The 14,504-nt window shown below is 28.1% G+C and overlaps 2 protein-coding genes across 2 annotated transcripts in view; one reads left to right on the top strand and one right to left on the bottom strand.

Annotated features, from left to right (window-relative positions):
- LOC129608301 (guanylate kinase) overlaps window positions 1-14,504 on the top strand; it is a 103,735-nt gene that overhangs the window by 88,050 nt on the left and 1,181 nt on the right. The gene's annotated exons all lie outside the window — the stretch shown is intronic.
- Window positions 8,911-14,426, bottom strand: LOC129618706 (uncharacterized). Its single transcript, XM_055533645.1, has 6 exons — window positions 14,417-14,426; window positions 13,875-14,037; window positions 13,374-13,424; window positions 12,430-12,619; window positions 10,516-12,244; window positions 8,911-10,040 (listed from the first exon to the last, which is right to left on the bottom strand). Exons 1-5 carry the CDS (start codon window positions 14,424-14,426, stop codon window positions 11,234-11,236), a joined length of 1,425 nt encoding a protein of 474 aa, XP_055389620.1. The 3' UTR covers window positions 8,911-10,040; window positions 10,516-11,233.

The raw sequence follows: 14,504 nt of genomic DNA, 5'->3' as shown, positions 1-14,504 counted from the left end.
TGCATGAATTTTATTGATTTTAGCGAATTATTTCATGCGTATACAGTAATTTATCGCATAAAGTGTTTATTGCAAAAGGTATTTTACGATTTTATGCGACATAACACAAAGCGAGGTTCTAAAATAAATTACTCAAAAGGTATTAGATCTCCAAGGTTTTTGGTAATTATTTTTCAGAACTTTTCTTATTTTTAGTTTTATCTTATTATTTATTAGGAAAAACATACCTATATGCATATTACGGGTGTGTTTTTGAAGAAATAAAGTGAACTTAAAATATCTCAGCCACAGAATGCAACACAATTTCAAAACTACAGGCATAATACTTGCAAGGTTTGCAATCCAAGCACACACGACTAGTTTTATATGGTACTGAAAGCATTTCATTATTTTTAAGTGAACAGCTTTTTTTTTCATAGCGTAAGTTAACTCAAGATATGGGACGTAACTGTGATGACAAGTTGAAAATATAATTAATTAAAGATAATTATTAAATGTTGACATGAATACATAGTAATAAAAATTTGAAGAGGAAATTAGAAAATAACATCTAAAATACAATTAAATATTACTTTTCCGATACAAATTTTATATACACTTCAAAATTTTACCTCTATTTTTATTTATTCTAAAACTTTTTAAAACTTAATATATTACCTGAGTAAAAAAATATTTAAAAGGTTTCGGAAAAGACAATAATTTCTTTTTATGATCGGATTTTAATATCTTTTTTATTTTTGAAATAAATAGTATCAGAGAAAATGACTCAAAAATTCCGAATGTATAATTACAGGTAGTGGATATCCAAGTAAATTTTTGTCCGTTTGTGTTTACTATTAAAATTCATACACAGGCAGGGTCATTTTATAAATATATTACTCTTACCTTATTGAAAAATAAAAAATGTACATGAAAAATCGTACACCCTACCTCATTAACATTTGAAACCATATTGAAATATATTTTCTTTTTTTTTTTTTCCTCCTACCTTTCTTTCTTTTTCGTTCAATAGAATTTAAATGGGAAGCTTTTTAAAAAATGTGTATAATATCCTGAGATTTTTTAAAATATTAAACTCTTTTTTACGTAAAAAAAGAAAAAAATAATAAGAAATATGACACTAATGTCTTTATAATGTCTTTACATCTAACAAGTCCCAATACTCAATTTTTTTAACGAAATATTACGAATTTTTGGCTTCGTTTCTGTTTTTTTCTATAAATACCACTGATCGGGTCATATTTCTTATTATTTTTTTCAAGAAGATCCGTTACAGGTGCACCCTGGATAAGATATCTGAAGCGTTAGCCTTAGAGTTTACATGTTTTATTTGTGGGGTATTACAAAACGAGGAATGGTTGATTGGTCAAGATAATTTTCGAATTTTTTTCATTTAGAATACAGGTCCAAAGGAAGCGATTCATCCCAATCTAATTTTAAGAGCCAGAGTTTTTGTAAAAATATTTTGGATCTTACGATGATGGGATTTACAAATCCAATTGGATCAAGAAACCTTGCCATATCAGAAACTGTACAATTGGTAATCTTGTTTTGCAAAAAAAAATTGCAATTTATGCAAAATTTGAAATTATATGAAGTGGGTTGTCAACATATCCCTAAAGTCTTGATAACTGACGATCCGTTGATAGTTAAAAGACCTTCTAATGAGAAGATCATCAACGTATATATCTCTTAAAAGTTTTTGCGATTCAATTGGATAAATTTCAGAATTTAATGTTGCCGAGTATGAGAGTAATTTTGTTGCAAGATAAGGAGCTGCAGAAGTTCTATATCTAACTGTTTTAAGTCGTGATGTTTGAAGATTTTCGGAAGAGTAAGAATCATCATCGTTTACTACAAACTGTCTATACATTTTGCATATGTTAGATTTTTGCCTTTACAGCTACTTTCAAAAACAACGCGCAACTTCGTACTTAATGAATCAAATTTGAAAACACAGTGATATGAAATATTATACTTCACTAAATGTTCCTTTTCTATAGGTACACGTTCAAGATGATTTAACTTCTGAAATTCGTCTATACCCTTAGAATATTATTGTTTCAGATTTTAATTCCTATCTAATCTTGCCTTGAGGGAATAAAACCGCCTTTTTGCAATCTCACGCGATAAACCCAATTCAGAAGGAAGATGTTTAAATGGCAATATGACTAAAATTGTTCCAGATAGTGCTCTGTGAATTGAAGAATTGAAGAAATTCAATCTTAATCATATCTCGATTGCTCTTCAATAAGTTTATTAAAAGTGTTGGATTCTGGAGATTCAATTTACCAAAATCCCTTAACCAGATCATGCAAGCTCTGAAAAGATTTGACGTCATTATCTGTTACAGAGGCTGTTATAGTTTAACCAATGTTTCGTTTTAAATTGGAATTATATTTGCCAGATACAATCCATCCAAGTAAAGTTTTTTGGATAATCGGCATATTTTCACCTAATTTAATTTGTCCGACATACATCAAAAATACTGCAGACTCAATTAAATCACTCACTCTCCGCTGAATAAAAAATTGTCAAGATTTTTGGTTTATTCCAGTTCTTAACCGACATAGATGAATCTGTCATGAGCCCAGGAATGTACTGTAGAACAAACATGTCCAAATTGGCTGTTCTCGATTTTATGGTAGCTTGAGTACATTACGCGAGAGCGATTTGGTTTGAAGTTTCGAAATGGGGTTTAGTGATAATTGTTTTGCCTCTCTGCATTCCAAAAATTCACATCTTTTGTTAAGTACCTTGGAACCGTCTTGCCAGCTCAACAAATTTGAAAAATCTACAGGGTTTTCTCACCTATCTTGAGAATCATGATCAAGTTTGCTCATAACCAGTAAAAAGCACACAACTCAAGATCACAACCTATCAAATTTCTAAAATTCGTAGCTATGGCCTTATGAATTTTTGGAAATTGGAATAATTCGCCAATCAACTCCTGAAACATCAAGGTGTTATTATTAAACCTTGCTTCCTATGCTCAAAGATTTTCTGATACTTATCTTCGGAAATTTGAAACTCTTGTACTGAATTCTTTGTAAATCCATCTAGAGCTAGACACTATATTCTATTTTTCAACTATTTCATAATTCGGATTATTGTCTATGCTCTTTTTAAATATACTAATAAAGTTTTTGATATTACAAAAAATATTTAATATAAAAAGAATAAGAATTTTAACTATTTTTTCCGATGATTAGGTCATTTTCAGAGACAATTAGATTGCTACTCAAATAAATTATCTCTGAAAATGAAGGAATAACTGAAACATTATGTAACCCAGCATTTACACATACAAGTTACTTGCATGCAAGTTTGTATAATATTAATTGTCAATTAGTTTTTCGAAATGTCAAATTACTTGCTATTATGACGTAGGCGTTTCCCAGCATTTACACATGCAAGTTACTTGCAAGCAAGTTTGTATAATATTAATTGTCAATTAGTTTTTCGAAATGTCAAATTACTTGCTATTATGACGTAGGCGTTTAGCAAGTTAATTTTTGAAAATGTCTTTGAGAAGAAAACAACTAGCAATATAATATATACAAAATGTAAAGAAAGTCTTTTCAAAATGAAAAAATTTTAAAAAATTTACTTTCAGTCTTTAATAAGTTGCATGGCATGCATTGATTTTGATTTTTTTTTGTAAATGTCAGTTTATTAATCCTTTATAGAACCTAATTGCGTTAAAATAATTTTCTAATGGAGAAACCACAAAAGAAAAGGGACAAAAACGAAGAAGTTCGACATATCACAATGTAAATAAAGTCTTTTCAAAATTAGTTTTTTTAATTTAATATTAGGAAAAAAAAATAAAATGCAGCTACAATTGTTAAATTTAATACTTTACGTGGTAGCCCGTAGATTTGGAACAGCCCAAAGTCATCGTTTTATAGAAGAAGTCAATTTTTCCATATCAATTTAATCCGAAATTTTGGACAATTCTTCTATAATATGTTTTATACGGTCACTTTTGGATTTTAGTATACTTTTCGCCAAACTTTACTTCAAGTGGGCCCAAAAATTCTCAATTGGATTGAGGTCTGGACTTTAGGGGAGTGTTTCGAACACTTTTGGGCAGTCATGAAGCAAACAGCTTCTTACCAAATAAGATTTATACTGCAAGCGGTTATACCAATAGAATTTATAATAACCAACAAGACCAAATTTTTCGACTTTGTTTACCAGGTTCGTTTTTAAAATGTCTAGATATTGTTGCTTATCTATATGACCATCTTAAAAAAACAAGTGTAACACCCCGTGACAACATATACAACTCCAAAACATTACAAATAATTTTCCTAATTTAATGATTGGTATAATATTTGTTTTGCCGAAACTTATAAGGATGAATCAGAACGTTATTGCAACGATGTTATATTCTGTGATGAATTTAAAATTATGCTATATAACAAGCAAGGATCAACTAGTGTGAGGAAATCCGTTATAGGCTCCAAACAACAAAAATATTATACCAATCGTTAAATTTGGAAAATTATCTGTAATGTTTTGGAGTTGTATATGTTGTCGCGGGGTGTTAAACTTGTTTTTTAAAGATGGTCATGTAGATAAGCAACAATATCTAGACATTTTAAAAACGAACCTGGTAAACAAAGTCGAAAAATTTGGTCTTGTTGGTTATTATAAATTCTATTGGTATAACCGCTTGCAGTATAAATCTTATTTGGTAAGAAGCTGTTTGCTTCATGACTGCCCAAAAGTGTTCGAAACACTCCCCTAAAGTCCAGACCTCAATCCAATTGAGGATTTTTGGGCCCACTTGAAGTAAAGTTTGGCGAAAAGTATACTAAAATCCAAAAGTGACCGTATAAAACATATTATAGAAGAATTGTCCAAAATTTCGGATTAAATTGATATGGAAAAATTGACTTCTTCTATAAAACGATGACTTTGGGCTGTTCCAAATCTACGGGCTACCACGTAAAGTATTAAATTTAACAATTGTAGCTGCATTTTATTTTTTTTCCTAATATTAAATTAAAAAAACTAATTTTGAAAAGACTTTATTTACATTGTGATATGTCGAACTTCTTCGTTTTTGTCCCTTTTCTTTTGTGGTTTCTCCATTAGAAAATTATTTTAACGCAATTAGGTTCTATAAAGGATTAATAAACTGACATTTACAAAAAAAAATCAAAATCAATGCATGCCATGCAACTTATTAAAGACTGAAAGTAAATTTTTTAAAATTTTTTCATTTTGAAAAGACTTTCTTTACATTTTGTAATTGTTTATAAATTTTAGAAACCATAAGTTTGCTAAGTTTAATTTTTTCAAAACAAAATTCAAAAATTTTAAATTAAAAAAAAATAAAAATCAAAACAACAAATTTTTTTTTGTGAATTTCTCAATATGTCAAATTTCTCGCTCAAATTACTGGCAGCAAAATTTTCTTGCAAGTTGAACTGCAAGTAAACAAGCAAGTAGTAATATTTCAATGTGTTAGTAAAATTTTTGTATTTATTGCAACTTTCTTGCAAGTAACTTGTACGTGTAAATGCTGGGTTTAGCAAGTTAATTTTTGAAAATGTCTTTGAGAAGAAAACAACTAGCTAAGTTTGCTAAGTTTAATTTTTTCAAAACAAAATTCAAAAATTTTAAATTAAAAAAAAAAAAAAATCAAAACAACAAATTTTTTTTTGTGAATTTCTCAATATGTCAAATTACTTGCTCAAATTACTGGCAGCAAAATTTTCTTGCAAGTTGAACTGCAAGTAAACAAGCAAGTAGAAATATTTCAATGTGTTAGTAAAATTTTTGTACGTATTGCAACTTTCTTGCAAGTAACTTGTACGTGTAAATGCTGGGTAAGAATATATATTTTAAAAAATTGTGGGACAGAGAGTTCAAATTTTTTAATACTTTTGATACTGAAGTTTGTTGAGTATTTAAAAATATTTATTACTAAAGTACATATTCAATTCATTTTTAGTTTTTACAATCGAAATTGTAAGATCATTGTAGCTTTTTGAGCGAGCTGTTTTATTTTGAATACTTTATATATAATTTTTCATTTACAAATTTAATGAAAAATTATATATATAAAGTATATTTTCATAAACAAATTTAAACTTATTTAAAAAGAAATGAAAAGTTATACGAATTGGGCGTTTAAGAAAAATTGTAATATAAGGTAAAACCGTTTTGTTTAATAGACCAAGAAGAAAAATTTAACGGAGTTAGGAAGTACAAATTTTTATTTTATTTGTTAAAATATTAAAATACGCAATTGTTTATATTATATTTAAATAGAAAAAATTTAATTTAAATTTTTGTTTCATTTTGTAATTCTCTCTCTCGTGGGTTATTTGAAATAGAGTAAGTTATTTTTGACAAATCATTCTTAAATCGGAATCATAAACCCCAAAATCAAAGCACTATAAGATAACTTTAAATTTACATTGTATACTTTGATATTCAGTATTTGTAATTATGAGTATAGTCGGAAAGTAATAAAAAATTTGCATCAATGTAGCGTCGAAGCAAAAAAAAAATGCTGATGCCTATACCTATGTAATGCGTTTACCTTGCTGATGCAATACTATTTTGACATTTTTTGACACTTTCCAAATCGTATGTTTTTTGGCGTTTATTTTGAAAAGGTTTTGTGTATAAGTATTGAAATTATTAATAACTGAAAGTCTATTAAAAACTCTTTCAATTTCAATTAAGTTTTGGAGATTTTAATATAATGAAACATTTAAAAATATGAATACCGTGCATGAAGAAATAATTAACTCTATTATTAGTTATTGAGTTAAAATAATAAATTATTTATTTCTCAGCTTTTAAAAAACTTTGTGTCAATACAAAATCACAAAAAAAATTGATGCACAGCTGATGTAATATGATACTCATGCGATGCGTATTTGACATTTTTGGATACTAAACTTTAAAGTATTATCATATTGATGCATTTTCGTACATAATATATCCACACATTGTTTGTCGTACGTGCGGAAATGAAAAAAAACGTAAAGCGTGGCCTTTAAGACAAGATGGTTTATAGAGAAACGTTCACAATCCGTGACTTCAATAATGCTGTAAAAAAGACTGAAGTACAGTATTAATACGGTAGTAGTACCGTCTCAAAGCTTTCAGTACCTTAATATTGTAAAAAAAACTACTAAAGCTTTTCGTACATTTTGGGATACAATTTTTACAATATTATTATATACTTTGACGTTTGTTTGAAAAGTTCAATTTAAAGTTTTGTGCAAATGTTAATTTTTAACAAACGTTACCAAGTCATTAAAAACATTGCATTTTTATACCCTGCACTTCGTGAAGGGTATATTAACTTTGGTATGGAGTTTGTAACTACTTGAAGGAGTCACCTGCGGTATGGACATATATATATATTCTTGCTCAGCGTAAAATTCTGCGTCGATTTAGACATGTCCGTCCGTCCGTCCGTCCGTCCGTCCGTCCGTCCGTCCGTCCGTCCGTCCGATCGCACGATAACTCAAAAACGAATAGTGCAATCGACACCAAACTTTCACAAGTTTTTTCTTTTGTGCCAAGGACGAGCCCTATTGTTATTGGACTAATTCGCACAACGGGTTCGGGTAACTGCCATACAACTCAAAGAGTTTTTTTTAAATATTTCAAAAACTAATAAAGCTGTAAATATAAAATTTTGTATACATGTGTCCAATTATATTCTACACATGCTCTAAAAATTATAATGGGATAACTGCGCCGGTTCGGGTGGCTGCCATACAACTCCAACAGCAAATTTTTTATATTCGGAAAAATAATAAAGTCAGATTCATGAAACTTGGCAGTCATGTGTCCAATTATAGGTCAAATATATTTCTGCAGTTTTAGGGGAATTGCTTGACAGGTTCGGGTACATGCCATACAACTCCAGAAGCTTATTTTAAATATTTGGAAAAATAATAAAGTCAGATTCATGAAACTTGGCAGTTGTGTGTCAAGTTATAGGTCAGATATATTTCTGAAGTTTTGGTTGAATAGCTCTACAGCTACGAGTAGCTCCCATACAAGTTCAAAAGTTTAAATATTTAGAAAAATAAAGTCAGATTCATGAAACTTGGCGGTTGTGTGTCCAGTTATAAATCAGACATTTCCGTGAAATTTCTATAGAATGGTTTCACAGGTTTGAGTAATTGCTATACAACAACGAAAGATGCAGGGTATAATTCAATCGGTTTATACTGACTGAAACGTTTTTACTTGTTATACTGTATTTTAGGAAAAAATTTAAAAAAATTTTTTATTTTGATATAACTAGCACTTAATTGCTGAAAATAAATGGTAATATAAAGTAATAAAACGCATTTAGAAAAAGTGTACAATTCCAAGAGCTTCTACTAAACTTTTTGGAATTTGATACTCTGTAAAATTTACGTCGTAAGCGCATTATTGAAGTCGTAAGCGCATTATTGAATCTGGAAATTTTTGTTCAGGCTATCTTAATTCTACACTATCATTTTAAAGCTAATTGATCATACAACAAGATTAATATTGAAAATTAGGCAATTTTGCGGCTCAATGTTTTGTTTTTTAGTTTAAACCTCAAACTCCCAAAATTGTATTTTCAGGATATACGACAAAATAATTTCAAGGTGACGACGATAATTTCCGTAATTGCAAAAACTTAATTTAATTTCAAACATGATGGAGAAAGATGGTATAGATTTACTAGAGTAAGTTTTTTCTTTTTTTTGTAGTTTTGGTTAAAATTAATCAATATTTATGACATTAGCAATTTACAAAAACAAAAATATTTGGACTCCGCCAAAATTAAATTAAACTCTTAATTATAATAAGATTATGAAAAAAGAAAATTCGACTCCGGAAAATGAAAAATATCCTTTCACCTTAGATGATTTTTTTTTATTTATTTATCTATTTACAATGCGTAAAAAGAACAATAATTAAAGCGTTTGTTATTAGGCCACTGACATTATTGAGAAATGTTCCAGTAAACACATATTTTCTGAGATTAAGTTAGTTTCTATTTCAAGTTAATTTAAATATCCCTGCTAAATATTAAATTAGTTCAAATTGTCAAAATCTCTTATCAAGGCTTAAAATATCCCGTCGTTTCAGATATCCGTCTCCGATGTCATCTAAAGATGTCTCCGTCTTTGCATAATAGTTTCCTTTATTCTTTTAACTCAATTTTATGTTTAGCAATACGATTCCTTATTTCTTCTTTAATTGTATTCAAGTAACCGTGTATTCCAGTACTTCTAGCAAACCAAGGTGCATTCCAGTACTTCTAGCAAACCAAGGTGCAAATTACCATCGGTGCATTGTGAACCGATTTATTTGAACTGTGTTTTATTCGCCATTTTTTTATCCACTGGTCAGTTTTATTGAAAGCGCTTGTAAAATTTTTGATGTTTGATCAGGGTTTTTATCATGGATTAAGAATGCGGTATCATTAGCATACTTGGCGGTTTAAACTTCATTAGTTACTGACAAATCTACTGTATATATTGAGTACGAACCGAGCCATATAACAGAACCTTGTGGAACTGAAGCTCTCATTTCATATACTTATCTTGGAATAATCCTCTTTGCACTTAACCATAAATACGAATTTCGAAACAAATTTTCCATTTTGTGCAGCAGATCATCATGCCAGCCATTATTGAATGCTTGCTCTACATTCAAGAAAGCAGCAAAACAATACTCTCTGTTCTTCATTGCTTGTCTATTTTTACGAACCACTCGATGCGTTTGCTCAATAGTGGAATTTTGCTCTCGAAAACCAAATTGGTGGTTTGGAATAATACCTTATAGTAAGTGATCACTATTTACATAATTTTTAACATCTTGTTAAAATTCCTTCATTGCCAAATATGTACATTGAACGCTGCTGAACTATAATTGAATGTAGTAAAGCAAGTTGTGTTCTACTTATAAAAAGGTAAAAATCGCAATCATATTGTTTAATGTGGCGTTAGCAATATTGTTAAACGTAGTTTTTTCCTTTTTATAAACAGTTTATCTCTACTTGCTGCAACAACCTGTAAATAAAACCTGTACATAAGTTATGAATTACTTTGTAAATTTACAATGTAATATAAAATGATTGACTATCTATTTAATATTAAATTTCATGAAAATGGTAGAAAAAATAGAAAAAATAAAAATGATTATATGTATACAAATCAAATATGTACAAGATTTTAAAGATTATAAAGATAACAAAAATAAGTAAGTACTTATCTGTGTAAGTATAAAGCAAAATTGAAATTGTAATGAAAGGTATAAAAAACAAAAATTACTAATCAAAAATTATAAAATTAAAAACAAAATCAAAAAAATTAAAAACAAAAAACTGAATTACGAATTTTTAAGAAAACAAAGAATAGAAAAATAGAAAACAATAATATGTTTTATTATGGTGTCAAGCTGTAACTCTTTTCTTAATTTAACATAAATGCATCGAGATGTTTTAAGCAATTATTAAGCTCGTTATATAGTTTTATGGCAATATACATAGAAGTTGATGTTCCAAACTGCGAGGTATTTTTTTTGTTTACATGTAACAAATCTTTATATCTCTCGTATTTACTGAATGTACGTCACTTCTTTTTGTTAAAACGGCTGAAGAATGAATATTAAGGTACCTTAAATCATGGATATGAAGTATTAATTTTATTTTGAACAAATCATCTATAAGCAGAATATCATTAGCCTGATGAATGAATTTGGTAGGTTCTCTCCAATGGTAATTAAATAAATTCTTTAACGCTCTATTTTGGATTGTCTGGAGCATACCAATTGTTTCTTTAGTAGCAGAACCCCATATTTTAATTCCATAGCTTATGTGACTGTGAAATAAAGAATAAAAAATCGATTTTTTGACAGTTTTTGGAATTGACAATGAGATTCTTTTAAATACTCCAGCTACAACAGCGAGTTTTTTACTAAGTTTAGTTGTGTGTGTGTTCCATTTTAGTTCTTGATCGATCCACAACCCTGGTTTTTCTTATATTAATGACAAGTTTATGCGTCGACATCCATTCAAATATTTTTTTAATTTGAATATTTATTGTAATTTCTAATTGATTATAATTCTCTGCTTGAAAAACTAAACAAATATCGTCTGCGTATAAATATATATCTACGTTGTTAGTTTCTAGCTGTCGTATGCTATCGATATACAAATTAAACAGAAGTGGTCCTAAGGTGCTACCTTGTGGTACTCCAATTTTTATTTAACCCTTCCGCTTTCGAGGTTATCAATTTTGATGAATTGAGAACGATTTTTTAGATACGACTCGAACCAGTTGAATTCTTTCCCATTAGCTCCAAATCCATACAACTTTTTTAGTAATATATTATGGTTTACCATATCAAATGCCTTATTGAGGTCAATAAACACAAGTGACACTATTTTTCTATTGTCTTTTAAGCTTTGAACTTTACTAATCAAATCAACAATAGCAGTTTCAGTGCAAGATTTTTTTTTGAAATCATATTGTTTTACGAAGAGTAGGTTGTGTTTTTCCAAATATGCTGATAACTGGTTGTGGACTATTTTCTCTATTACTTTAGATAACACAGGAGTAATGCATATTGGTCTATAGTTGTCAAGAACACTTTTCACACCAGTCTTAAATACTGGCACAATTCTTCCAGTTTTTACGTCCTTTGGAACAATACCCTCAACTAGCGACTTTTTTGTAATTATTGTAAGCTGTTCACAAATGTATTTTTGGCTAGACTTGAGCATGTTATATGACATATTATGAATATCAATCGCTTTGAATTTATTCAAACTAATAATCGCACGATTTATTTCATATTCGTTCACAATTTCGAAATTAAATAGTTTGTTTGTTCTAGATGCTTCATAGTATATATTACTTTCAATTTTAGCTGCAAATTTTTCCCCAATCGTAGCAAAATGCATATTTAGCTCATTAATTTTGCTTTCTGCTTCAGTGTTGCTTAGCCCATACAAAAAATCTACTGCTTTATCTTCTTTATCTTTATTGTAAATAATCATATTATTACAATTCCAAGTTTCTGCAGGATTATTACTACATTCATTAAACACAGTTTCAAAATATTTTTTTTTCTTTTCTCTTCTCAATTTAGTTACCAGATTTCTATAGAATTTAAAATTACGTTCTAAATGTATGTTATTTTTATCATGTTTGAATTTAGAGAACCAATAATTTTTACATTCAACTGCATTGATTAATTCTTTATCAACCCACTTTTTATTATTACGTAAAGGCTTTTTTCTACATTTTTTTATTATTTTTGCTTTATTTTTTCTTTAAATTCTGATATATAATCGGAAAATATTTCTTCGCAGTTTTTTGTGTTATCAAGGCAAATTTGCTCTTGACACAATAAGTGAGTCATTTTGACCATATGTGTACATTTAAATGAGCCAACCCTGTCAGATCCTATATCATCAACACATGTAATTATGACATTGTTTTTATCTATTTCTATTATAATAACATTATGATCAAATAAATTAATGTAAACATGTGATAAAGTTATTTGTTCGTTTAAATTATTTGTGAATAGGTGATCAATAAGTGTATTAGATAAAATTCTAGTAGCTAATTTATTATTGCAACTATAGAAATAATTCATATTTAAAAAATTAGTATAATTGTTGGTTCTATTGGTGTTATCAAATAAATTAATATTAAAATCATGTGTTATGTATGTGTCCAAAACGCAATTCGTATTATTTATACAATCATCTAAAATATTCAGAAATTCTTTGAATTCAGATAGATTTTCACTAGGTGCTCTGTAAATATTTATGATGCAACATTTATCACTATTCTTATTGATATTAATACTCAAAAAGCTGTTGAAGTTATTACTGAAAGGAAAATTTTGTAGGTAAGTTAAGTTCTTGTTAATATAAATGCCACAACCACCACCAGTTTTATAAGTTCAACAAGAAAATATGGAGTTATAATTCAATAGATTAAAGTAATATGTTTCATTTGCCTTAATCTAGGTTTCAGTTATGCATATTACGTCAATATTATTTTCTAAGATTTCTAGCATGATTTCTATTTCTTCTAATTTGTTTTTTATACTTTGTGCCTTTAAGTATAGAATGTTTAGTTTTTTGTTGTTTTCAAGTTTAATTTCTGACATAGTATTGAAAAATTTGTTACTTGGGTTAAACAAAAATGAATTAAAATTATCTGTCAAACTCATTTAGGCTATTTAAGTTTTTTATATGAAAAATTTTACCTTTAAAATCCTTACGGATAAAAAATTTTCCATTGTTTACCCAAGCAAACGCAATTTTATCTTGTTTTTTCAAGTCTCTTTTTTTTTTGAACAAGAAACTATAATATTTACATAACCTTTCATTTATATAAACTGGATGAGTACTGTTGTTATTAGCTACCATACCACTATGAAGAAAACTTTTTTTATTTTTTTTATATTCTTTATATTTATCTTAGTTTTAATTTGGTGGACATTTTGGAAAATTTTATTTCAATTGGTGTTGGACCACTTGATTTATTATCAATGTAATTAACTCTAGAAATATCTTTAATTACATGATCCTTAGGATCCAAATCAAATATTTTTAAAATATTTAATCCAATATCATGTAAATTTTCATTTGGCTCCTCTTTAATACCACACACTTTTATGACTTTATTATGTTTCTCTTAATTATTTTTATATATTTTTGATTCAATATTATTTATTTTATTTTTTAATATGTCAACTTCATTACTTAAATTCATATTTTCTGAAATCAAATTTTCGCATATATTTTTATAATCATCTACATTTTCTCTGAGGATTTTAATTTCATTCTTCATATTTGTATTTTTTTGTATCAATATATCTACAGCATTTTCATGTTTAAATTATCCTTTTCTGATATGTTAAATATAGAATCATTTAGATTTTCACTTGTAGCATTAGTTTTCATTGAATTTTGAGGAGTTGTTCCATTAATATTTTCTCTAATATTTTGTGTAGAAAATATCGTACTACGACGCCGATCACGTTCTAATGTGCATTTTATACAAAACCAAATAAGTTTGTTTTTTAACACATCCACAAATTTCTGATTGGATAAACCAGTGCAGTTTTTGTGAAAAGGTTTTTTACAATCACCATCGCAAATTAAAAAATTAGTTTGTTTTTTAACATATCCGCAAATTTCTGATTGGATAAACCAGTGCAGTTTTTGTGAAAAGGTTTTTTACAATCACCATCGCAAATTAAAAAATTAGTTTGTTTTTTAACACATCCGCAAATTTCTGATTGGATAAACCAGTGCAGTTTTTGTGAAAAGGTTTTTTACAATCACCATCACAAATTAAAAAATTAGTTCCGGTTAATTTACAAATTTTATTACATTTACTACAAATCGATGTTAAGTTACTTTCCGCCATTTTTTTTAATCTTATATTTATTTTAATTAATTTTGGTACTTATTTTATTAAAATTCAGTGAAAAGTTAAAAAAAAAGT

Source organism: Condylostylus longicornis, unplaced genomic scaffold, assembly GCF_029603195.1.
Source record: "Condylostylus longicornis isolate FDR11 unplaced genomic scaffold, ASM2960319v2 ptg000001l, whole genome shotgun sequence".
In the NCBI taxonomy this organism is placed as follows: Eukaryota; Metazoa; Arthropoda; class Insecta; order Diptera; family Dolichopodidae; genus Condylostylus; species Condylostylus longicornis.
This window is presented reverse-complemented; position numbering and strand designations above follow the sequence as displayed.

What these genes read in the sequence shown, in the direction of transcription:
- LOC129618706 (XM_055533645.1), bottom strand. An exon ending in AATTTAAACATGAAAATGCT is followed by an intron (nt 13,425 to 13,874) that starts GTAGATATATTG and finishes TTTTCTTCATAG; the next exon opens with TGGTATGGTAGCTAATAACA. An exon ending in ATGATATAGGATCTGACAGG is followed by an intron (nt 12,245 to 12,429) that starts GTTGGCTCATTT and finishes AATAATAAAAAG; the next exon opens with TGGGTTGATAAAGAATTAAT.